Source organism: Perca flavescens, chromosome 1, assembly GCF_004354835.1.
Source record: "Perca flavescens isolate YP-PL-M2 chromosome 1, PFLA_1.0, whole genome shotgun sequence".
In the NCBI taxonomy this organism is placed as follows: domain Eukaryota; kingdom Metazoa; phylum Chordata; class Actinopteri; order Perciformes; family Percidae; genus Perca; species Perca flavescens.
Genome location: NC_041331.1, coordinates 1,064,038 through 1,089,802, shown reverse-complemented (window position 1 = coordinate 1,089,802; position 25,765 = coordinate 1,064,038). Strand labels below are relative to the sequence as shown.

Below are 25,765 nucleotides of genomic sequence, written 5' to 3'. Positions count from 1 at the left end.
GGAGAGATAGGAAGAAGACATTTAGTGCACATTTTACAGAGGACGCAGTATGTTAAGCCATTCAGAGCAGGCTGTAGGTCCTCTTTTTCCAGGCCGAGAATAGAAATGATTTACAGTATCTATCTATCTGTTTATCAACGTTGTTAACTAATTATCATGTGTCCCACTAATCAGAAAAGAGTGGGAGCGGATCAGAAAGAGAAATAAAAGACACAGGTGAACAGAGACAGACAGAAAGACAAAAGCAGAGCCAGAGCTACTGGCCTCAGGCTCAGTCACTTTAGCACAGATTTGATTAAAAATCAGCCTGGAGCGTGAGTAGCTTGTTTACATCTTGTTTGTTTGTCACATGTCAAACCAACTTCCTAGAGGATATGGTAATGGTATGGGTTTGCATTTATTTCTGGGGATGGGTGAATTGTTGTGGGAATGTCTGTGTGTGAGTAAATGTGTGTGTGTGGGACTAAGCGGTGGAGGGGGTTGGCACTGAAGTTGCCAGAGGGTTGAGGTAGTGTCTGGTGGAATCAGATGGTCGCCTAGACTCTAGAGGGGTTACTGGGATGGGGTCGGGCTCAGAAATTAACAGGAACATGTGGAAAAATGCCTCTGAGGAGTAAAAAAAACAAAAAAAACTGACATTTAAAACGAGAGGGGGATTGGCCCCAATATCTGCGTGATCTTTTACAGAAAAACTGAGGAAATATATGTGCAAGCAGGCATTTACACTACACACACAGACCCACACACAATCATGTCAGAATTCTGAGCATTTAGCCGACAGTCATGTCCTTTAAAACCGATCTCCTCAGCACACAGTCACTCCATCTGGCTATCTCTGCATATGAGGAATGTCAGAGCATTTAGACAAGGCTAATCGATTTTAAGAAGTCCGTTATAAAACTAAAAATAAGCCATTTTAGTAATGAAACAATAACAAACTTAAAAGAAAAATAAACCTCTCTTTAAGATCCTTTGCAGAATACAGAAAAATATGCCAGATGCAAATTCCAAGAGCACTCGTTTTTTTAACAACCAATAAAAAGATACATTCTTAAACAGATCTGCCGATAGGAGCACTGTATATGTCCAGATACGATTATGACTGGCCTATAATTACACTCACCCACACTGTTAACGCATTAACTAAGGGTACAGCAAGTTTTCACTCCATATTTTACACGGACCCACTAAATGGTACGCCTTAAATGGTCTGCAGGTTTATAAATGTGCATAAATGTAAGGTTGGTGGTAAGGATGGGCAAATAACAGTATCAAAATACTCTTATAGCTCTCATAGCATTAACAGCACAGCTGTCTGGGCATTTCATCATTTTCAGCTCATTAGATACAATATTTGCTTTTGATCTGCAGTCGAGAGATGCAATGTCACAGATATTACAGATCACGCTGATCAGATCTTAACATCTCAATTACCGTGTGGTGCACTTAAGGAGCACAGTTTGGCACCCTGCACCAACATTAATTACCACCATTAAATCATTTCAACATCCAAACTACCTGGCACTCAGTCGTTCAGCAACAGTCGTCAACTTATTCTGAAGTTCAGCATCAATCTGCTTTTAAACTTGATTTAACCTACTGGACAGAAAAGAGGGCAGGCATTTATTATACGAGGACAATAAATAAAGAGTGATATAGTGACACTAGCTGGAATTTGACAGCTTTCGGACTGGCAGACCCTGAGGCAACACAATCCACAACACTAGCAGTCCCTTCTTCTTCCTTCCATTAACCCATAAAAATCCTGCAGTGCTCAAATGGATTTCTCCATGGATTTATATATTTATATCTCAATGGATTTATAACGCCCGTCCGGCGCTTCTATAAAATAATTTTCTCCAAAGTCTAAAAAGATATGCACTTCTCTTTCTTTCTCCGATCATCCTCACTACAGATAAACCCCCAGTCACCTTCCTCCTCCACTTGCACAGAGCTGGCTCCGCCCACCAGGTCAGGGCAGCTGTCAGAGAGCTGCGTCAAGTCAGATGATGAGGCCAGAGGTAAGAGACTACGACTGGTTTACACACACACACTTCAATCCTTATGACGACCCTCAACTACATTCATTCTATTAATCAGTAATGCTCACCATCAGTGCTACATGCCTGACCTGACACTATATCAGCCCGTGACCCTGAGCTACATCACCAAAATGTCCTAAGTCTAAATGTCTAAAACTAGTTCTCGTGAAGATAGAACTACAGGAACAGACACAAAGGCACTCACACACCTGTTTCCTTTTACCCATGCACATTCTTTACAAAACACCAAAGCTGCAGTTTTTGCACAAACCAGCCAACATCCAGTCCAATCTGTAACACTTCATATTTCACTGACGTTCCACTGCTGACGTGCTGCATTCAGACAGCAAATGCATGCACTCATTCCAATCTGAGTCCTAACTGATTCCAGTAGCTCTCTTCAAACCAGAATACAATTAGGACGTCTTCTACACAGCGTTGACGACGTTAAACCAGAATACTGTTTTTAGTAGTTTAGATTCCGCAGGTGTTTGAAGGGGGTTTTCACGGTCAAAAGTTGGTGAAAGAAAAAAATATAACAGGATGCTAATGTAATTCTATAAACAAACAAAAATCTTCACAGATGAAGTTCTTTTGAATAACATCTTACCAAACTGGAATCCCTCAACAACAAATGATATTTAATTATTTATTAATCCCTGATTCCCCAATAACTTTGTTTCTCTGAATGATCTTCTCAGGGGCTTTTATAGCATCCTACATGCCTACCACGTCCCCACAGTCATTTCTCCAAACACTTTCGGGAGGAAATCGGTGTGGCAGGTTTTGACGTACGTAGTGATGACAGCTGTCATGGTTGCTTCAAAGGCTGCAGGCGAGAATGGTCACTCATGTCTTGCGCTCAAAACGCCCATTAACGAAGCTAGGGGTCACCCTGACCAATGAGATGGGAGAATGAGGCAGTCAGGAGAGCCGTGAGCCCGCCTCCCTCGGTCCTTTAACACCTCTATTTGCCCCTCCTCCCTTCGGCCCGCTCCTCCGCTCTGATCGCCGTCATTTAAAAAATAACTTCATGCATGGTTGCTGCCCCCCACCCCCCTCTCTTTCTCTACTGTTATAGCATTCTCTTTTTTTTCTCCTCTGGGACTGTACCATCCACGGCTGTGTAGGGAGGAATGAGGAATGGAGGATGGAAAGGAGGCTGAAGGTAGCCAGGGGGTTAGGGAGGAAAGAGGCTGAGACTGGAATGTTAAGCTGAAGCAGAAACCGCATCAGCGTAACACGGTACATACAAGACTACAGGACATGTAACAGGATAATGGTGGAGTTCAGCACATACTGAATAACACTGTATAGGACAATAGTTCCACACATACAGTGAAAATGATAATATGGTAGACAGCCTAAGCATATTCTCCTACATATACAAAGTAGGGGTGGGAATCATTTGGGACCTCACGATTCGATTCCGATTCAGAGGCCAACGATTCGATTCTGAACCGATTATCGATGAAACAATATTTTTATGTACATTTCCATGCGTGATTTTTAAAAATATACATATAAATCAGAGTTTGCTACTCAGAGTTTGCTAATCACTTCCCAGATAAAGCAGCTAGACAAAGCTTAGATTTTGACATATATTTGTCACACAAGTTTTAATGAAATGTTTTGTCTACTGAGGTTTTTATTTTGTAGTCATTCCATGCTTAAGCCTTAAACATGCTTGTGATAGTCCCCTTCTCTCCCAGTAATCTTCCCTGTCAGAGGCTCAGTGATGTTTAAAGGTGGAGAATTGGCTTCTTAGAACATGAAACATGAGGTGGTTAGATGTCATGTGATCAAGTAGATGAACAGCCTATAAGTGTTTTGCCTAATTATTTTATGTATGTCTTATTAGATCATGTATATATATATATATATACAAAATTATTTATTTTTTTCCTTTTGGCCATTTTAGTTTTTTTTCTGCACTCTTGCCTAAACTCTAAGTTGTTGTCTATTATCCCATCCTCTTTCAGTCACTCTGTTTTCTGATTTGTACTTGTCTAAATAAAAATCAACACATTTAAAAAAATTATAAATCATTAACTTATCAGAATCGATAATCGAATCGTTTTAGAGAGAATCGCGATGCATCTAAGAATCAATTATTTTTCCCACCCCTAATACAAAGTGTATGTTGAAGGGGACATAACGCGGATTATACCAATCACTTTACAAATATAGTCTAGTTTTCCTGCAGCCTACGGATGTTGAAAAATGACTTCACAGCCACGTCAAGGAGGCCATGTTGCACCACCCAGTGTGAGGCTGGTGTTATCCACAGCTTCTGGCAGGCGTATATTTTACCTGCATTTATGTCATTTCTGGTAAATACGTGGAATGTGGAAAGCTGTTGCCTTAAGACGGATTTGCCCTATTCTGGATATGAACTCGATATTTCATGGTTTCTATAATGCATGTGAGGAATTCATGACTATCAAATTCAGGCAGACAATTAATTATTTTGAATTTACTTCAGCGCCTTATGGGCCTAATTGGCCCATAAGAAACATTTATTTTTTAATTGGCCCATTGTTTTTTCAATTGACTCTGGGCTGGCCAAAAAACACTTTAGTCAAAAATATCACAGACTATTTTTTTCCATACACCCCCTACTTTCAAATTGAAATGGACTAGTCCATAACGGTGCGCGGCCCGAAAGATAAACACAGTGACAGGAGAGCTGCGAAGTACACAAACAGAGACGAAGCAAGATGAGTCTAAAAAAAGAAAAAAAGACGCCGATAAGTATTTGGCAAAGCTGCCAAAAATGACAAACTTTCTTTACGACTACTGTTGGGGATACAGACATGAAGAACAACAGTCCAAAGCGATGAATATGCCGCTACAGCAGCAGCTAGCTGTGAAGTGGCGCTAGGTGAGGATAACGTTAACCAAGACAATGAAGAGGACAGCATATCTTTAAACAGCACCCTCTTTGGGATTTCTGCCTGCATGCAGTTTCGGGTGTGCATCTGCCAGGCTAGAACAGTGATAGAGATCATGGAGAAGAAACGCAAAGGAGGTGCTGAGAAGCTGCGTGAGTAAAAAAACGCTGCCAAATGTGCCAAATGGACAGACAGCATGACCTTCATCAGCTCCCGTGGCCGATGATAGTGGTGCTGGTGTCGGCTACAGTGACATGCACAGTGAGGAGGAGACTCAGGAGGAGAAGGACAGAGATGAGGGAGTGGGGCTACAACCGGCTGCGGTAAACACAACTCCCCTTAAAACACTTAACCCCTTGATAAAACCTATAACTCAGATCCTGCATGTGAATTCTAAAAAAAAAAAATTCTAAAGGCGTGATGATTATGCAACAATATGTAGCCTACGTGTTGTGCTGCTGTTTCATTATTGTTGTTAATAACAGTGTTATGTGCTGCTGCTGTTTATTATTTTTATTTTATTCACAGTTTAGTGTATTGCACAGTGGTTTGTGTCTCAGTAATGATCAGTGGTGGAATGTAACTAAGTACATGTACTCTAGTACTGTACTTGAGTCCAAATGTTGAGGTACTTGAGTCTTTTCTTTTCATGCCACTTTCTACTTCTACTCCGCTACATTTCAGAGAGAAATATTGTACTTTTTACTCCACTACATTGATCTGGTACAGCTTTAGTTACTAGTTATGTTAGTTACTCCACTACATTGATCTGTTACAGCTTTAGTTACTAGTTACTTTAGTTACTCCACTACATTCATCTGTTACAGCTTTAGTTACTAGTTACGTTAGTTACTCCACTACATTCATCAGTTACAGCTTTAGTTACTACTTACTTTAGTTACTCCACTACATTCATCTGTTACAGCTTTAGTTAACTAGTTACTTTACACATTAAGATTTCTGCACACAAAACACATGTAATTTATAAAATGTGATGTTTGATTCTAAACTAAACTAGCCAACAATATAACGGCCTACAAGTCAGCTGAGATGAATAGACCATTAAACACTAGTTGATTGACAGTACTGTTTGGTTTGTTTAAAAAATAGGATTTTTCGACATTCAGTACATTCACTTTTAATATTTCAAGTAAATTTTCCTGATGATACTTACATACTTTTACTTAAGTAACATTTTCAATGCAGGACAGTATGGTATTAGTACTTTTACTGAAGTAAAAGATCTGAATACTTCTTACACCACTGGTAGTGATGTTGTGATTTTGCCTCAGTAAAACCAGGTGTTCTGCACTGCTGCAGATGCTGTAGCCTACCTGTTGGTTTAGAAAGCTAAAAGTGATTACCAGCTTGCTGTTGAACTGTGAATCCAGAGAATTCTGCTGCTTTGCTGTTTAGTTACATTTTCATTGTAATTGTTTTGGTGCTGTGGTGGCAGAGGATAATATCTGGTATTCTTTCCACTTACATCTCTGTTGATGTTAGTTTTATGATGTCAATGTCATTTTACCTATGTGGTGTGGTGGTAGTTGGTGTGTGTGTGTGTGTGTGTGTGTGTGTGTGTGTGTGTGTGTGTGTGTGTGTGTGTCAGTTAAAATTATTATTTGCATGTGGACCATGTATGGCACTAAATACATTTTTCCAGTAAAGCACAATGATTAAGGGGGGGCCTCACACAAAGAGCAGCCTAGGGGCCCCTGACCACCTTAATCCGCCCCTGCACATGGGCAGTGGTGACTATGGTAGCCTCCTCACATATTTAAGAGAGGGATAAGTGCACAGTCTTGTCTGCTCCTTCCTTCTGAAGCTACTACACCGCTAACGAATGGCAAATGTATTGTTTCCTCTTCACTCCTTTCAGTCTTTAATTCTTCGGGCTTAATGCTGACTCTAACTCTCTTCACATTTACTCTGGTTTAAGGTCAGGGATCACATTGATGCATTTTAACTCTCCTCACTACAGCCAGACAAACTCAGTTTGTGCTCATGGTGATGTATTTATAGGAAAGTCCAATATTCAATGGGCTGCTGAATAGCAATCGTTTTAATGCACCACCCTTTCTCCTACCACTCTGATTTGCTGCAAAATGTTTGCTATACTTTCAAAATATAGCTATATAAAATAATTGTTTTTTTTATTCAGACTTCCTAAATTGATTTTGTTAAAGTGATGGTTCGGAGTAATTTCACCCTAGGGTCCTTTGCACCATGACCTCGAGCCAAACACCCCCCCAGATGCTGCTGTTGTTTTTTTTAACTAAGTACTGTAGTATAACTAGCAGGAGACAAGTAATAACTGAGGTAAGTTTGGAGACATTACCTTATTTAATCATTAAATTAAAAAATATTTTTGTTGTATCTCTTTTCGGTGTAGTAATTTGTAGACGGCCTTAAGCACTCGTCTAACTGCAGGTAGATGCAGCAGCAGCAACAGAGAGCAGAAGAGAGCAGGCAAGTGTTCATAAACTTCTGGTGTACTTACAAACTTTCCAATCCATCGTTTTATGAGTACATAACCTATTTGTACTAGTGTAGAAGTTTGGTATCATTTCGGGCATTATTAGTGGGGTCATTTACCAGATACAAACGTGGATCCATTAGCCCCTGCGCTAATAAGCTATTCAGCTGATAACGCTACTCTATGCTAACTCTCCCAATGTTAGACCTAGGTGAAAAAAGCTTCTGGGGGGGGTGTTTGGCTCGAGGTCATGGTGCAAAGGACCCTAGGGTGAAATTACTCCGAACCATCACTTTAAGTGAGTAGCATAAACTGTCCAAAGCCCTGCCTGAGCCTGGCCAAGTGGTCTGAAACCAGAACATTGGAGAAAATGAACCAGTGTGGCCTGTGGATAAATGACTCTTTCCTTTATTTCTAACCCCGTTATTATGTTAGTGGGCTGACTGATGTCTGACAGGAGACAGATCCTTGTCAGTGTGTGTCAACATCCAGCTTCACCAATCCACTGCAAACAGCCTCAGGTCATCGTGCAAGCTGTAGTGTCTGACAACATGGCTGCAGGGAGGTTAGCTGTCAGCTTATCAGACCGACAAGTACAACGTGCCCTGGCCATAAAGATCAAACTCTGGAGGTTAGGACATCCCTGGTGGTTGAAAAGAGATTCAGGGAGGGCAGGTGCAAAAGCCCGAGAGCATAGAGCTTGTGCATCATAGCATTACTGTTTCCTTGAGAATCCTCTATAAGCAGTGCTTAAAGAAATCCCAGAACTAAAACTTCATAAAACAAGTTACCATTGCAGTGAGTCACAGAGTGGCAACGTGAGGAACTTAAGTCTCGCTGCCCAGTGTGTGCTGCTGGTGGAAAAACTGAATCAGACACAGAAGCAGAACGCACAACTGAGGAGTGAAAGAAAAGGAAAATGAGCTTCATGTGAGGTCCTTTCAAGTTATTCATCGGGGAGAACTAAAAAATATCCTGAGGATGTTTTGATCAGGTAAACCACATGCCTAAACTTCAGTCTAAACTGAAATTGCGTTTCGCCCTCTGAAGATAATTTCAAAATCTATTTGTTAGCAGGTACACAAAAACGAAGGTAAAAATGGAAAACAGCCTTGATTTGAAATAAATGGGCACTATATGTCTATACTCCAAAAAACATGTATGTGCCAATGTTTTAGTTGTAGGGCATGCAGACAGAGTACACTTACTAAGACAGTCAACACTTACAAATGATAGTTCTACTTCCCAGCTGTCGCGAACCATTTAGTGGATAGATATCAGATTAACCCCAATGGGTTTTACCAAACAGTTTCTGACAGCCATAGAGAAAGAGAAAATCTTTCATCTAGAAGCTTTGGCATCAACTCCAACAAAAACACTGGTGCAGACATTTCTTTGAAAACATGTCAGACTGGAGAGATGAGGAGTCTACTGCTGAAGATGGTGTATGTCATAGGTAAATGTACCATAGAACAGAAAGGTTTCATTTCATCACAACAGAATTGGCAGGTATTACAATTATTAAATAATTTAGTGTTAAATATTTTCGTCTACAGTACGTTTTATATGCGTTTTATATTTGTTCCTCTACTGAGTTATATTGATTAGCAGGTTTTCTGCTAAAAGACTAGAGTGCGATCTTGGTGCTTATGAGAATACCTGTCTTGTACATCCAATCATTCTGTTGGTTTATTAATCTGACAATCCTTGAAACACATTGTGCCAATCAGTTTAATGTAGGCATCCTCTATTGCAACGTCTGTAGTTAGTTTTTGCAGATAGCAGCCTACTTCTATTATGCGCCCACTCCAGTCTTTGTCAGCTATTAACAAGGCAACATGCCGAGTAAAAGATAATCCTTAGATGTAAACAGTATGGAAATGGAAAATGGAAAACAAGCAAACAAAATGCCAATAGCATCTGCAAGCTGAGAGCAGCAGTCAGTCAGTCCATCCTCGTTCTGCTTCCTCGCTCCTTTGTCACCGAGTGACAGAGAGAGAAACTACAGCTCTGCTCTTGTTTAGTCCTCCATAAAAGTCACTGGGGTAAGTTTATGGTCGACAGATGCTTGAGTCTCTCCTAACTCAAGGAAGGGGCTTCACGGTCACAGACAGCGACCCGGAGTTAACCTCCCCCTATGTTGCCACGGAAACGGAAGAGCTGAGAAAAAGGGAGGAAGCCAGGCAGTGGGAGTTACGACCCAATGTAGTGAGGGAAGAGAGGAGCAAAGTGGTCTATCTTTTCATGTATAATTGTCTCTGTCTCGCTGTTGCCGTCTTTCTTACAGCCGGAGGCACCTCTGACAAACACACACAGAAACACATGCTGCTGCTGCTGCTGCTGCTGCTGCTGCTGTTGTCTGCTCCTGCACCTCAGCCTGGGGCCAGCCTTATTCACTACTCCAGATCTGGCAGTCTGCAGTCAGCTCCCCTAGTCACAAGAAGATCTTTCTTTCAACACAGCTGGCTTCCTCCAAGATGGCGGGTCAGTAGTCAAGCATGGCCTACTGGCTGATTTTGAACCATTACATAATTAAGTTAAACAGCTGTAATTATTACGGTTTCTCATTACAAATGGAGATGATTACTTCACAGTTAAGTCCTCCCGGTGTTATATTTGCCACAGATTCCTGGGCCTGACCACTACTGCAATACTCCCTCACTCAGACACTTCCCCACACACACACACACACACACACACACACACACAGTAGTAAGGCACCCATTTCTGTTCTGGCCAATGCAACCAAGTCTAGCTCGCCTAATGCCTCAGAGACGCCCAAGACTCCAAGCACAATTCAGCATCACCCACAAACAGCAGCTGGTTAACAGGACAGCATATGGGTAAAAGCCAAGAGAGTGAAATAAGTGGTTTGAGTTGAAATACACCTGTCTCTAGGAGGCCCAACTGCTGGTTAGTCAGCTTCCTGCCAAAAACTACATCATGACAAATCAAAGACAAGCTTTAAAAAAGTAGCAATCAGGGAAAGGATACACAGAAATGTCCACAGTCAGGATAGAAGAAACGTAGAACAGCTGTAAAATCTATGTATCTGTGTGAGAGCAATAAAAAAAAGGTAGCTACAGAGTTCCAAGGCTTAAGAGTAGCCAAATTGGCACCGTTAAAATATGCCTAAATAGCTATTAGCACGCAGTTCCTGTTGGCAATGTTGCCATGGATGTACAGACAACTATCCCTAGATTACTTTGACACTTAAAGCAGGGCTCAACATTAAGGCTTGTCCGCTTGTCCGGGACAAGTGGATTTTTTGTAGGACAAGTGGAAGAGAAATTTATTCGCCCCACTGGACAAGTTAAACTCAAACAAAACAAAATGCCACTCATTTCGTCAATGTTACAGAATTGAAACAAATACATATTTTACCCCACAATCCCGGGCAGCGGGTCGGCGGGCCGCTAACGTTAGACCCAGCCCGCTGTTCAGCGCATTCTCCGAAAGCGAAGCAGCATGAAAGCACGGCGAGCTAGCCGGTGTTAGCTTGCTAACTCCACCTTAACGTTACCTCCTCGCCACATCGGTCACAGAAAACAAGCTAAAAACAGAAGTCACTCGTGGCGATAGCAATGTGCTTTGTGTGGATGAAGCATTATATACGTTATTATGTGCCACTCATTTCGTTTATGTTACAGATTTTACTTTACCGATTTGAAACAAATACATTAACTAACGTTAGACCCAGCAGCAGCGGGAGAGCGGACCGCTGACGTTAGACCCAGCCCACTGTTCAGCTCATTCTCTGTAAGCGATACAGCATGAAAGCACCGCGGAACCAGCAAGCCAGGCAGCCGGTGTTAGTTAGCTAACGTTAGCATGCTAACTACGCTTTAACGTTACCCCGTCCCCACATCGTTCACAGAAAACGAGCCGAATAAAGCTGTCACTCGTGGCGATAGAAGTGTGCTTTGTGCGGATGAAGCATGAAGTTAATTTGACTCTTGACGGCTGGCTCTCTGTCTCGTAACGTTACTAGCTGCTCCGCTACTCGTTTGTAGCGGATTAAATATCAGGTAATAATCAACTGTAAAGTAGCTACACCGTTTTAAAGGATCCCTTGGTAAGTGAAATTGTAGAAAGAAAAAGAAAAAATCACGCTGACACCAACATTTAGTGGCAAAATCCATTGTTATGTCTACAAAATTATTTTAGATATAGTATAAGTTCAAGTCACCACTACCTCTGGTCAAAATATTGAATTAGTATCTCAATATATTGACTCAGTATCTCAGAATATAAACAAGGAATATCAAAGTAATGAGAAACAATAAAATATTGACTTAATCTCAATATATTGGCTTAGTATCGTAATATATTGACTTAGTAACTCAACATATTGGTTCAGTATCTCAATATATTGACTTAGTAACTTAGAATATTGACTAGGAATCTGAAAGTAATGAGAAACTTTAAAATATTCACTTAGAATCTCAATATATTAACTTCTGCACACCGGCGTGCAAAGTATAATTTTGTATTATGAGTCTGGAGATCCTTTTTTCTTGTTGAAGGGGAAATCTATTCTTGGGACACATTTGTTTCTACTGTTTAAACTGAATTGTATTAATGTTGATAGTGTTTGGATGCTTTCAATGGTTTCTTCAAATTCTGCATTAGCAAAACACAAAAGAAATTATAAAATGATGAATCTTTACCCGGACAAGTGACTTTTGTTCATGGACAAGTGAAACGTAAATGTACTTGTCCGAAGGACAAGTGCCTCAAAAAGTTAATGTCAAGCCCTGCTTAAAGGCTCCGACACACCGACCAGACGACTGACCGTCGGCAGAAAAGCCAGTCGGACTGATCAGTCTCCCTGAGTTGATCAAAAAAGTTCCTCAGAACACACCGAAGCCAAGCCAACTTGAGTGTACATTATGCGCGTGCGCGAGACGGAATACGTCTCCATAACAGTAGGCGGCGCTAATCTGTATTGTCGCCCAAAAAATTTAAAGCGGCAGCTGATTGGACGAACGCGTTACCTGGATCTGGCTTCTCCCGAATTTCAAAACAGACCATAATGTCGGCTCATTCGGAATACGATCTCATATTTTACAAAAATAGTTCACCGAAACGCGTTTCTGAAAACATTTTAAGAGAGAAATAGGCCATGCAGTTGCTGAATCGGTCTTCATTTCAGAAGGTCAGTTTAAAAGATTTTCGTCAGATTTTGAGAGACTCTAGTCACGCTCATCCCGCTCGTCATTTCCGGTAATTGGTCAATGAGTCCGACTGCCCACAGGCCGATTCAACAAGTCAAATTGGCCCAAATGAACGCAGACGGCTCCTCCGACTGACAACGGCACAGAACACAGCCAGACTGTCCGACGGCAGATATTCGGGTTGGTGTGTCAGCGCCTCAAAGTGATGGTTCGGAGTAATTTCACCCTAGAGTCCTTTGCACCATGACCTCGAGCCAAACACCCACCCGGAAGCTTTTTTCACCTGGGTCGAATATTGGACAAGTTAGCATTATCAGCTGAATAGCTTAGCGCAGGGGCTAATGGATCCAGGCTTGTATCTTGTAAGTTACCCCACTAATAATGAAAATGACACCAAACTTCTACACTAGTACAAATAGGTTATGCACTCATAAAACGATGGATTGGAAAGTTTGTAAGTACACCAGAAGTTTATGTAAATAACACCTGCCTGTTAGCTTCTCGTCTCTGCTGCTGTTGTTGCTGTAGTAAGACGAATGCTTAGGGCCGTCTACAAATTACAACACCGAAAAGAGATACAACAAAAATATTTATTAATTTAACTTTTTTTTTTTTTTTCTTTAAGTAGGTGCTGTTGTAACACTAGCAGGAGCAAGTTATAATTGAGGTAAGTTTAGAGACATTACCTTATTTAATCATTAAATTAATAAATATTTTTGTTGCATCTCTTTTCGGTGTTGTAATTTGTAGACGGCACTAAGCACACTTACTGCCCGGTAGCAGCAGCAGCAGAGACGAGAAGCCAACAGGAAAGTGTTATTTACATAAACTTCTGGTGTACTTACAAACTTTCCAATCCATCGTTTTATGAGTACATAATGTAGAAGTTTGGTATCATTTCGGGCATTATTAGTGGGGTAACTTACTAGATACAAGCCTGGATCCATTAGCCCCTTCGCTAAGCTATTCAGCTGATAACCCTAACTCATCCAATGTTCGACCCAGGTGAAAAAAAAAAAAAAAGCCTCGGGGGGTTTGGCTTGAGGTCATGGTGCAAAGGACCCTAGGGTGAAATTACTCCGAACCATCACTTTAAGAAACCTTAAAAACATGATGTTTCTAAAGCAAGTTCTTAATTGGCAAAGGTAAGATAATGGAGAAGATGGATTTAATCATATCCTCAGAATGTTTAAGTAATACTGAATTGAAATATATGTGTATCACGTCCGTTTTCAGATTTATCATTTTTTTCAGAGTTATGACTCCGAGAAAGAATACCATTTCACGTTAATTGGGGCATTTAGATGATAAGGGTTTTAAAGTCCCATAGATAGCTCTATGAGCTGTTTGTGTTGATTAGAGGGAGAATCTACAATAACTAACTCACTGTCCCTTTCACCTCACGCAGTATCTTTACCTCACATATCTCCCTCTACACCCAAATGCATTCCTTTTCTTGGTGTCAAAAAAGTACACAAACGTTAAATGTGAAATCCCCAACGACTCTTTTGATTTAGTGCTCCATAAAATGTATACTGTAATAGACTGTACCTCATTACAAAAAAAACATTGTTGTGGATGTAGAATGTAGTCAAGCTACTGACAAACGTACCTGGAGTCTGCTTTGCCCAGGTTAGCACCGCCAGGATGGAGGATCGTTTGGTTCTTCGCCATCTCGACGATACATTTAGTGTTTAATTCCTTTTCTGTGGATCAGACAATACATAGTGTTACAAGCAAAGCACTAAACCTCAGCACAACAAATTTTTGCTGTTATCCTTGATTTTTTTCAACATTATTACACAAGTTGTATGTCGCTCCAGCTCCATTTCATGACAAAATAGGATCGACAGCGTGACAAAGATATCACGTATCAACTACATGCAAAAGTACACACATATTTCCCTTAGATCCTTCCCATGGTGGGAATACAACTGCAGAAACTTACAAGCCACCTTGTAAACTTTGACCCTTTTACCAGCCAACTTAACGTTCAAAGAAATGACCCAAAATGTTTACTGTCCAGTAGAACCGGTCATTTACTGACACTGAAACTTTTACAAGCATTAGACCAATAGCTACTTCTTAGTCTAAGTTGCATTATTGATAAAGCCCAAGTTAAATTGCATAATAGCTTCCTGTGAAAAATCAAGCTCTAACAATTGTGGGAGTAGGCCAGGAAACAATTCTGAAAATGACCTTTTACCTTCGCGTGAGCATTACGCTATTCAATAAAACAGGACTTTCCAGGGAATCAATTACACGCACAGACGCATGCATGCACAAAGCTACTTTATCAAGGTTGTAGTTTTGCCAACTACAACTTTGATGTCCCATTAAGAAATACAGTACTTTCCCTACAGATTTAAGGAATGCATGAGTACAGACTAAATATCTGATCTTTTTTTGGTAAAATACATATCTCAAGTGTTCCTAGTATAAAGCACTACATATTAGGTTTGTTTTCATAGCTGAGTCAGTCACATAACCTTCTTATAGAAGCCTTGCTGTGAAAGTAACCAGCAGAAGTGTTGGAAAATAACAACATGAACTGCACTGGAAATTCACAAGGCTGGTAAGTCTCTCCATTCATCTTTCGTGCCAATGAGACCTAATGATGGTTGTCTACACACAGGCTACGTGCTGCCAGCATGTCCTGGGCATCCAGCTTTTGGCCGAACTGGTCATGCATTAAAAAAAGCCATTTGATAATAGGTTACTTGCAGAGCAGACTAATTTACCAGTAGCTAAGTCCAGTATTTCACTGCTGGTGAATGGTTGGGCCACAGCCACTAAAATATGACATGTTTTTCTTGAATGGCCAATTGCTGCAATGTACATTACACTGCCACATTAGGTCTAGGCAATATGGAGAAAATCAAATATCACGATATTTTGACCAAATACCTCGATATCGATACCGCAATGATATTGTAATGTTGACTATTGGTGCTTTCACAAAATAGTTACACAATGAGATTTGTAATAAATAATCATCAGTAATGTGGATATAATGACTAAGTGGGTAAAGGCAAATAACAGAACAGTTACAACAGTCTGGTAAGTTCAGAAAATGACAGTGTAATGCAGCCTTTAAAACCAAGAAAAGACTAAACTTATTTTTTGGGGCATTTTTAGGCCTTTATTGAAAGGACAGCTACATGAAAGGGGAGAGAGACGGGGAACAACCTGTAGCAAAGGGCTGCAGGTCGAACCCGGGCCCGCTGCACCGAGGAGTAAACCTCTATATATGGGCGCCCGCTCTACCAACTGAGCTCTCGGGGCGCCCAAAGACAACACTTATGCCATATTACGATATCCAAAATCTAAGACGATATCTAGTCTCATATCACGATCGATATAATATCAATATATTGCCCAGCTCTATACCACATCATACTTCATTTATAAAATAAAAATGTCTTGTCAAGGGTCACAAAATATAAAATTTACATAAATAGGAAAATAGTCTTGATCTTGGTCTGTAGAATGTCAAATTCATGCTATTCTCAGGATTCTTTGCCCCGCTGTCTGGCTGCTGGTGGGGCTATCCTCTTCTATTTTGCCCCCTTTCCCAGGGAGCTCAGAGGTCAGGGCAAGAACAGCACTTCTTGATTTGCAAATCAGTGTTTTCTCAGGGACACTACAGCAGAGAGGAGAGAATAAATAATGTCCTTCAAATGTATGACCTGGTTCAAGCCTCCCAGGTAAACAAGCATCCATCCTGCTAAGTAGTGTACTGGGTATCTTAGCACTGTAGTGACCATCACCATTTGGCCCAGTATTTACATATAGACTGCTAAATTTCTAAGACACAACCATTCCCCCATATGTCACTAAGCATGTCTCCATTATGCAGCAAGCATGCAAGAGCATGCAAGGATTTTTAACTTTAGCAAATGTGTTAGGACAGGATAAACATTCTGTGGTATTAATTCCTTTCCCCTTCTACGAGACCTGTCTAAAGCAGTATTATACTGCGTCATTTTATACTATTACGCCTTCAGCTGCTTTTTCTGACCAAAACATGACTACTTTGAAGCAGAGCACATAGAGTATCATGAATTAGGGTATGATAGTACGAGATTCTCAACAATCGGTGCACTATCCAGGGTTGATTAGAGTGTATAGGAAACAGAGCCATTTCATAGACCTTTCCTCAATGTGTGATGACTTCACCAGACAACAACTTGCTGTTGCAAGAAGCTTAGCATCCTTACCAAACAGTACCTGGCCATACCGGTCCAATCTGTTCCTGCCAAGAGTGTTTTTAACTGCTGCCTAGGTGGTCAGAAGGCTATGTGTGTTTTACATGCCTAATTGTTAGCATGATGTTGTTTTCCTAGTCACTTCACACGTTTTTTACTTTTTCCTGAAAGTGGCTGCTCAAGTAGACTACTCTAACTTCCCATCAACAATCAAAATCTACCATAATTTCCCACTCCAAGATACAAAGGGGGAATCCCAATCTGAGGAGCTCTACGTCTCAGGAGAAGCTAGCGGTGCCTGTGCAAACCAGCAACATTAGGGATTTAAGGCTAAACCGTCTGTTAAGAGAGCCCCAACACTGCTGTTCCTGGCAGGAACACAGGGATAGAGCCATGAAAACATGGTGTCAAAGGCCAGAGGACCTGAATCCCCACTGGACTCCAATCTTTCTGCTGTCAAGGCCACTACAGAGCAAAAAAAGCAGGGTGAGCCAACAGAGACAAAAAGGAAGAGAAAGTTAAACAGGGGGACTAACACAGACAGAGGTTGCACTTCCTCTCTTCTTCTGTTGCTGCCTACATTACCCATGTGCCCCTACTGCAGCTGCAGCTGTAGTTCCTGCTTAGCAGTAGGGATAGTGTGATGCAGTGTGGTTATGAGGATAAATGTACTCATTGTTATCTGCCTCTCCTTGCTCCATAACCAGCTCACACTTTCCACTTCTCTGTGGTCCTTCCCTGGGCTACCGGTGCTGAGGCTTGGCACAACAGCCCTGACATCAGCCAGGAAGCTGATTGGCCGTGGTGTTGCCGTTGCTACGCCTGGGTTTGCTCTGTTCTTCGAAGGCCACAGCCATGGGAACATGGAGCATTACGCAACGTTAGCAAATATTCATTCAGACTCACTCCCTTCCTGTCTTTGTCCAGCAAGGCTGCTACACCACCTCTCCTCCTCAACCTGGGATACACAGGGACAGTGCCCTCGAGGTTAAAGAAGCCTGCTTATTATTTCAGTGTCACAGGTCTGAATCCCTGCACCAGCTGGGCACATGCAATGGAGGAAAGTGAATGTGTATTCCTTTGCCCTCCCTTAACTACTGCTACTGTGTCCTGAAGCAACTGTCTCGCAGCAGAAGACAGGGAAAGAGCTGTACCTGAACTGAGCAGCTCAAATGGTGTGAAGGGCTGAATACCAAATGATGTGCTTGAAAAGAGCACCAAGAGCAATTTTTCTAGGGGCGATTGATGTGATGGAAGAATTCTGTGTCCACTCAGAGCTTATGTGGTATTTGGGGGCTATTTGAATTCATAAAAGTCTAAACACTGGAAGATATGGACAGAAGCTCCATTCAGACAGGGATCAGAGAGGCACTACTGGAAACGTGGCACTGCTGGTTCCAACCCCTTTCTCACTGCCTTTAGTAAGCCATCAATTTGGCTGCTTGTTTTCCTTCACCAAAATCATAATTGCTTTTTCTTGTTGAGCAATGGAAGACACATGCAGGCATTTGCTTACAATGTTAACAAAATATGTTTGGCATGATTGAAAGTGAGCGCCAATGAAAGCTGGACATACAGGTAATGCAGGTTGGTTCTCTTAAAAAACATACATAAAAAGGACTCTTTGTTGGACTTTGCTTCATTGAACTCATTTTCTTTTGAAAGTGGATTTTTGGTGCTTGAATAATGGTTATTTTCAACAACAAAAAAACAACACAGTGGGGGTTGTGAGTTCTTTACTCAGTATTATGTGTTAAATCAACAATGGAATTAAAGGAAACCACAAAAAAGGAGGTGTTTCCGTCAAGTGAATCTGGCAGGTTGGTTTGCCATCACATGTACCTGTCAGGTTAGTTGGATAAACTTGAATGACTGAAAGAGTTGACACAGACAGCAGGAAGTGGACATGGGCATACTGGGAAGTGCTCAGAAACAGAACGCTTCCATTATAAATAAATTAGATGTGGCCATCCATTACAGTAAATCCCTACCTTTGTGAATCTAAATGTACCTGATCTGAAGCTGAATTCCACCAGCTAAACTGTAGCTTCTCTATTCGTCTCACCATCTACATAACCACAACCTTGGTAGTCAAATTACCCAACATCCACTGACTCACGTTTGTCTTTCAAAAACAGAAATACATGTAATTTCTGTGTCCAAAACAAATGTCTAACCTTGCAGTGAGCCATTTCTGAAAAAGTCACTCAGACTGCAGAGTTTCTCTACATTAAGAGTTCATAGTAAATCCCTGCCTATGGTAAAAGTGAGGCTATCCACTGCCTTGGTCTTGTGACCGACTTCTCTAGCTAACGGGGGGAGGAGAGGAGGGGGGGGGGATACATGCGATTAATTCTGCCAGTTGTCGGTCAACCACTCTGCCTCAGCAGCTCTCCTCCTCCTCCTTTCATGGGACATGACACATGGTCTCCTACGGCAAAAACACGGTTTGGCAATCGACCAGAAAAGGTCATCCGTCCTTTACTGTATGCTGCACTGAAAATTTGCAATATAATTAACTACAGCATTTGCACCAGATTTGTGTTAACACTGTGCCTTTGTTACCCAGGCTTTTCTAGAATTAGGGATGAGGATGTAACAATTTGTAGACATGTACTGCCCAGGAAGGACTGGTGGACTAAAGATACATGCATGTTGGCCTAATGTAAGTGAGACACTGTTGAAAGGAATAAGAAAAAAAAGCTTATTTTTCTAGTAGAAGATACAGTGTAACCGAGTGCACTGATGCATCTAAGAAGAGTTGTTTCTGACATCTTGCTGTTGCCCTCCTTAAATCATACCAACACACAGCTATCCTGTGAAACTACTGACTTGCCCCACTGTTGCAGCAAGTGACAGATGAATTCAAGAAGCTATTGGCATCTGTATCAGCCAGCAAAGGAGCCAAAGCGTCTAGAATTTTTAACAGTAGATCGCACACAGCAGCTTAGTTTTAAATCTAGCAGTAGCTGGATGGCTGCACTGTACAAACATGTGCCATACAGACCACAGCTTTTTTTTTTTTTTTTTTTTTTAAATCTGCAGTAGCTCATTTAACTAATGGTTGGTGATTTCTGACTGGCATCGCATTCCCAGGAAATTGAACAGGGAGTACTTAAATCAAGGCAGTCTCCTGGGTAGAGTGTTAATGTAAAATGCAGGGTGTTTTTAATAGTAAAACATGTGGTCTATGCATTATATGAACCTGAGATGATCTATCTCCAATAATGTCAATCTGATTTTGGTGTATTTATAATAATAATAATAATAATAATAATAATAATAATAATAGTTTTAGTCAATAGTTATTATAGCCTCAATGTATCCATCGTGTTAACCTGAAATTCAGACAATGCAGACAGATGCCGTCTCCATATTCAGCATTCATTTGAGAGTGAGTGTATGTGAGCAGACTGAAGCCCTCTCACCTCTCCTGTTCATCGGCCGGACACGAACAGCCACCTTGACATTGGCGTCGTCCAGGCTGGGCTCCCCCATGCTGACTCCTTACCCAGGCAGGGGGTGTAGCGCTGACCCGAAATAAATCAGCCCTTCAGCTAAACAATCATCCAAACGCCTGGAAATGTTGCGCTAGCCGGACTGTCAGCCAGCTAGCTTAGCTCCATAGACCAGGCATGTCCACGGGAACACAAAAAGCCTGGGCAAAATCCCGCAGGAAGCCAGCCGCCGCTGCTGCTGCTGCTGCTGCTGCTTATCTTCTTCTTCTGCTCATATTCCAGGCTAATTTAAATCCACAGAGACGTGGAGGCTGGAAGGGAAAGGAGAGATGTAAATTAAGCAGCTGGTGGATGTGACTGAGCAAACATATGCTATCTGCACAGCAAAAAAAAACGGGCTAGGCAGCTACTTTGCCAGGCAAACTGAAGGGCAGCAGCGACAGGAAAGAAGAAAGTTTTGGCCATTTCCAGCCGATTGACCACATAACATCGACAGACACAACCCTAACCTTTGAGCTACATACCTCGGTGGACTCATCCCAGAGGCGACACCGCTAACCTGCAAGCACAACCGAGAAAGATCCCCAGAGAACCGCCTGGCGAATCATCTACTTCTTCCCAACGGAATCCACTATGTCCTCCCTCTGTCCGGTCTCTGGTCGAGCTACAAGCAGCTAGCAGCATCCGCCCTTCCGCCGGAGCATCACCGCTTCACATTAAAAGTGCATCGGTTAAACTCTCGTCTGTCAAACTTAGAAATCGAACTAGAAGATACACGTGATGTGACAGTTGTTTCTCAAGACAAAACTATTTTTTAGGATGAGCTAGCTAAAACATATGCTACATTTACCTACCTAGTCCTGATCATATAACGTTACAGTATAAAACGCATTACTTTTCTGCGCCGCTAACGTTAGCCAGACCACCAAAGAAACCAGGGACTGCTGTCAACCCAACTGTTAAAACTTCTGGTCACACGCCTTTCACACTTAAATTATCTTTTAAAACTAACGTCAACTGGGAATGTAGCTGGTTTAGGTCAGAACCCCTAAAATAGCTAGCTAGGGTTAGTTAGCCTAAATAACGGCAGCACACTGCCCTCCCTGCCTCGCCTAACGTTAACCTCACCCACCGTAACATTAGCTAGCTAATATCACGTTAACGTTAACTACGGATTCGTCTGAAGTAGCTAGCTAGATGCACCTGTTAACAATGACTGTTCGTTTAATTCTGTTGAACATGTTACATGACTCTATTCTTAGTTTAGTCTTCACTCTGCGGTTTCCACACCGGGGGGGGCATTAAGTTAAACAGCCGCAGGAGACGGTTAACCGACTAGTTAGTTAGCGAGTAGATCAAGCTCGGTTAGAAACAAGTCTACTTAAAATGTTACACGCCACCCAGAAGAAAGTGACTTAATAACAATTCACGTTACCCTTCTTTTGGATAAAATATTGGGAAAACGTCTGTTACCAGATGTGTTCAAGACACCAATCAGTCACGCGACACTTCCGCTGCCTGTCCACCGTGATTAAACTTCCCATTATAGTTTTCAAAATAAATCCTGATAATTCACTTGAGTCACATTATGACACATTATTAGAGCTCAATCCAGTTAGATTCAGACAGGCCAGTTTAGTTAGCATTCCACCTCACTCAGGTGTACAGTCAAAGAGCACAGTACCAACACTATACAACAAAACACTTACAAATACACAGCGCTGAAATAAGATGTGCCGGTGGTATTCACTACACAAAAATACAATTTTTAGGTTCATATCAAAAACTCATAATGCAGCTATTTAAAGCAATTATATATATTAATGTTTCCATCTATATTGTATCTTTTACAATAAAAAAACAAAAACAACTTTGCCATTTTTCATGCTGTCAAGTATAATACTCAAATGGAATGCATTGTTTAAAAAATGTGGGTTTGAAGTTTTGTAGTTAAACACCACACTATGTAAACTATATAGTGCACAACAGTCCCGAGAGATACTTCATTTAGCTGACTTTCTGTTTATAAGATAAGCCTATTGATTAGTTGCTGTCAGTCAGTTGCAGCATCACAAAGACAGAAATAAGTATACTACAGATAAATAGAAAATGAAATAATAATAAGAGAAAGACACAGTTACAAGTTTAAAGTAACAAGTTATGAGGTAAAATGAGAACCTTTTGCATATTTACTGTATGTTTATGTGCGATGTGTCGCCATATTTTGTTCTCTTGATTGCCCAAGATGAATTTCTCCTATAGGAGACAATACAGGCTTATCTCATCTTATCTTTCACAAGCCATCATGCCATTTAATGTAATGGCACATGAAACCAACCTTGGTTTTAATATTTATGTAATGTTTAATAACTGTAAACAATGAGTTCATGATTAGCAAATCGAATCTGTGATTATATTCTGTACTTTGATGTATAGATTCACTTGTACTGACATTGAACATAAGTGGCACAATATAGCCTACCAAATGCAACTCCCAAGGATTCATCAAGATGAGCAATTCATCATCAGTATTGTTTATTACAGATACATAGATAAACGTTTATTGATATGTATTCCTTCATGACTGAAATCCTTTATTTATTTATATTTAATTCTGTAAATTGTATATCTAATCTAAAATTACAGCAAAAAGCTTTTTTTTTTAGGATTGTCTATTATTTTGAAAACAAGTACCGGAAATAGATAGACATTCTGCAACGAAACAAATCAACTTACTGGAAGGTTTGTGACACCTGCTGACCACTAGTGGTACTACAAGATCACATTATTATACAATAACACATATTGCCAAATATTAGACATTTTCTTGCGATTAAGTGTTTGCATTTCTGTGCTGTGCCTGAGAAACTGTGTGTGTGTGTGTGTGTGTGTGTGTGTGTGTGTGTGTGTGTGTGTGTGTGTTTGTGTGTGTGTGTGTGTGGGGGGGGATTAGAAGTGGTGAAAAATGAAGGAAAGGATGATGAGGGCCTACATCAGCTATAGTGAGGGCTTCTTCAACTTTTTGAGAATGGATCATTAGTTCACCAAACAGGACTTCACCCAAGTCTATATAAGTACATTTTAAATCTGCTTCCACAGACCAAAAAATAGGAATTGGTCTCTTCACTCATCCCTTTTTCAAAGGAAATGGGCCCTGCAAATGTTCCTGTCTCAACCAAAATATCTCATCATTTATCTGCCTAATCATTAAAAGATGTTCTGTGTTTTTGCATTTTAAAAACAGTGTCTTCACAATGGTATCTCAGCAGTCTGGTGTCTTGTACTGGCTGTTGCTGGGATCTGATCAGTGGGGCAGGTGGAACCACTAGAGGGCACTCTGCTGTCAAATGTAGTAGTGCCCTGTATAGGATACTAAAATGTAGCAGCCTTCAAGTGTAACGTGTTGGAGGACACTGGCTGTTTAACATCCCGCGCAGTGTAGAATTGACCACTTGTTTAACCTTTACATAGCTTACTGTAATTCTTTATGGAATTCATTTAAAGTATACATATATTTTTTTTAAATATGATCATCTTTGTTTGTTAATATTAGAAGAAGAAGAATCCATGCCTTCATTTATCCATGAAATGCATGCCTTCATTTAAATGGATAATCATTTATCCATTTATCCAAATTCACATTTTCACTCTGTTGGTACAGTTTTTACACACATTACACTACTACACTAGTTTTTACACACATTACACCCATATTATTTATGGTTTGCCTAATGATAAGGGAGTGGAGGTAATAACTTACTGTACAATCTTTCTAAATGTTCCCCAACATCATTCAAGCTTACCTAAACTAACCCCTTTCTCCAGGGTGAACTGCAGTCGGAAAAGGTGAGCAGAAGGACAGAGCGTATTCAGCTCTTATCGTCACAGCGTCGAGAGAAACGCAGACAGAGATGGTCCTCCCCCCGCCCTCTTTTTCCAGGAAACATGTACACACCAGCATCTGCTGTCATTGCTCTATGTCTTTATTGATCCCATAAGGATCAATAAAGAGAAGTCTAAGTCTAAGTGTAAGTCTAAGTCTGAAGGATTTTCAGCTGTCATTTGTTTTCTACTGGCTGGCTCCCAGTCTGGTTGTTTGTTGTTTTTTAAAGAGAGAACTAAAAGTGCATTGTTCAGCTATAGCATTCCGTTCAAAGATTAAGACTTAGAAAATGGAAGTTGTAAAAAAGTAAATGTATGTTTGAAAATAAAATATACAGTATCAAGACTACTCCTACAGTATTTGACTGTATAAAAGTCAATGTATTCTGTACTCAAAGGCTTTGCATAAACCAGAATAAACCGATAAAGCGCCAGGATGTAAATGTAATCCCATTGAAATAATGCTCTTAAGCAGTAAAACGGTGAGATGGCTAGTTTCAGTATTGAAGTGTTCGTCGTACTTGCTGGTCAAACACTGGGATCTAACATACTGTACACACAAATTATTTGAAAAGATTAAGATTAAGGCTACAGTCTGTAGTTGTGCTAATCATGTTTTATGATTATAAACAGAGTGTAGACTAAAATGCATAGTCATGACATAAAAGATATAATTCAAGCAGTCAGCTTGCAGTCAGAAGCTAGTGGGCAAAACGAATCAGGCAAGTCAGGTAATCTAATGTGGCGTCAAACTGTAATACAAAGGCCTACACAATGAACATAGACAAACTGGCAATGGTGAACTGAGAGTTTTTATGTTTGTATGTATATGATACAATATATCCCAATTCAATGGCTGGATCCGTTCATTGACTGGGCCCAGGAAGATGGGTCCCGAGACCTGAAAGCCATGCTGGACCTGTGGCTCCACGCGATCCTTAACTTGTAAAGTCAAACATTTCCAAGATGATCACCTTAAAGTTGCCCTCAAACGGACGACAGAGTCAAAGGAATAGTTTAACATTTTGGGAACTATGCCTATTCACTTTTAGAGTGTTGGATGAGAAGAGTATTGATACCACTCTCATGGCTGTGTGATGAATATACCTGGGGCTAGCAGCCGGTAGTTAGCTTAGCATCAATCCTGAAAAACAGAGGGAATAAGCTTACAAACATGCAAACTTTCCACCATCCAGCCCCTACAATGGGGCACAAAATGGCTGATGGGGAACAGGTGAACAGGCAGGAGGTGGGGTCGGGTCGGCTGGCAGAGAGGGACACTTGCTAGGGGCGATTAGTGGACAGATGATGGCAAATGGACTTCAGCGAGCCTCATCCAGGCTGAGGGAGTATGGGAAGGGAGTGAACAATGACACCCTAGAGGCACGTTACATAGAATGTGTTCTTCCAGAATTTCCTATGCACAATGTCCAATAGAAAATCTAGTGATAAATAAGTTTAAGTAAAACATTCAATGTTTGAGGACATATGAATGAAAATATACCATCTGCTAGTTTTTTTTTTTTAAATCATTTATGACTTTCAATTAATAGGCTGTTTAAGGCCAAGCACATTTCGTTTTATTTTTCCTCTGCAGCCCTACCCCTCGCTCTGCACATAGCCACTTG

At 40.9% G+C, this 25,765-nt stretch overlaps 1 protein-coding gene across 7 annotated transcripts in view; it reads right to left on the bottom strand.

Moving 5' to 3' along the window:
- kif13ba (kinesin family member 13Ba) overlaps positions 1–21,843 on the bottom strand; it is a 52,730-nt gene extending 30,887 nt beyond the window's left edge. For 2 of the 7 annotated variants that reach the window (XM_028572735.1, XM_028572750.1), the window contains exons 1-3: positions 20,780–21,734; positions 20,226–20,566; positions 14,202–14,295 (exon numbers count right to left, since the gene is read on the bottom strand). In XM_028572735.1, coding sequence (XP_028428536.1) covers positions 14,202–14,295; positions 20,226–20,295 — 164 coding nt within the window. In that variant the 5' untranslated portion in view covers positions 20,296–20,566; positions 20,780–21,734. Of the gene's footprint in view, positions 1–14,201; positions 14,296–20,225; positions 20,567–20,779 lie in introns of all 7 variants that reach the window. The other 5 variants (XM_028572595.1, XM_028572640.1, XR_003692041.1 and 2 more) reach the window with 5 other exon arrangements.
- Positions 21,844–25,765: the final 3,922 nt, after the last annotated feature.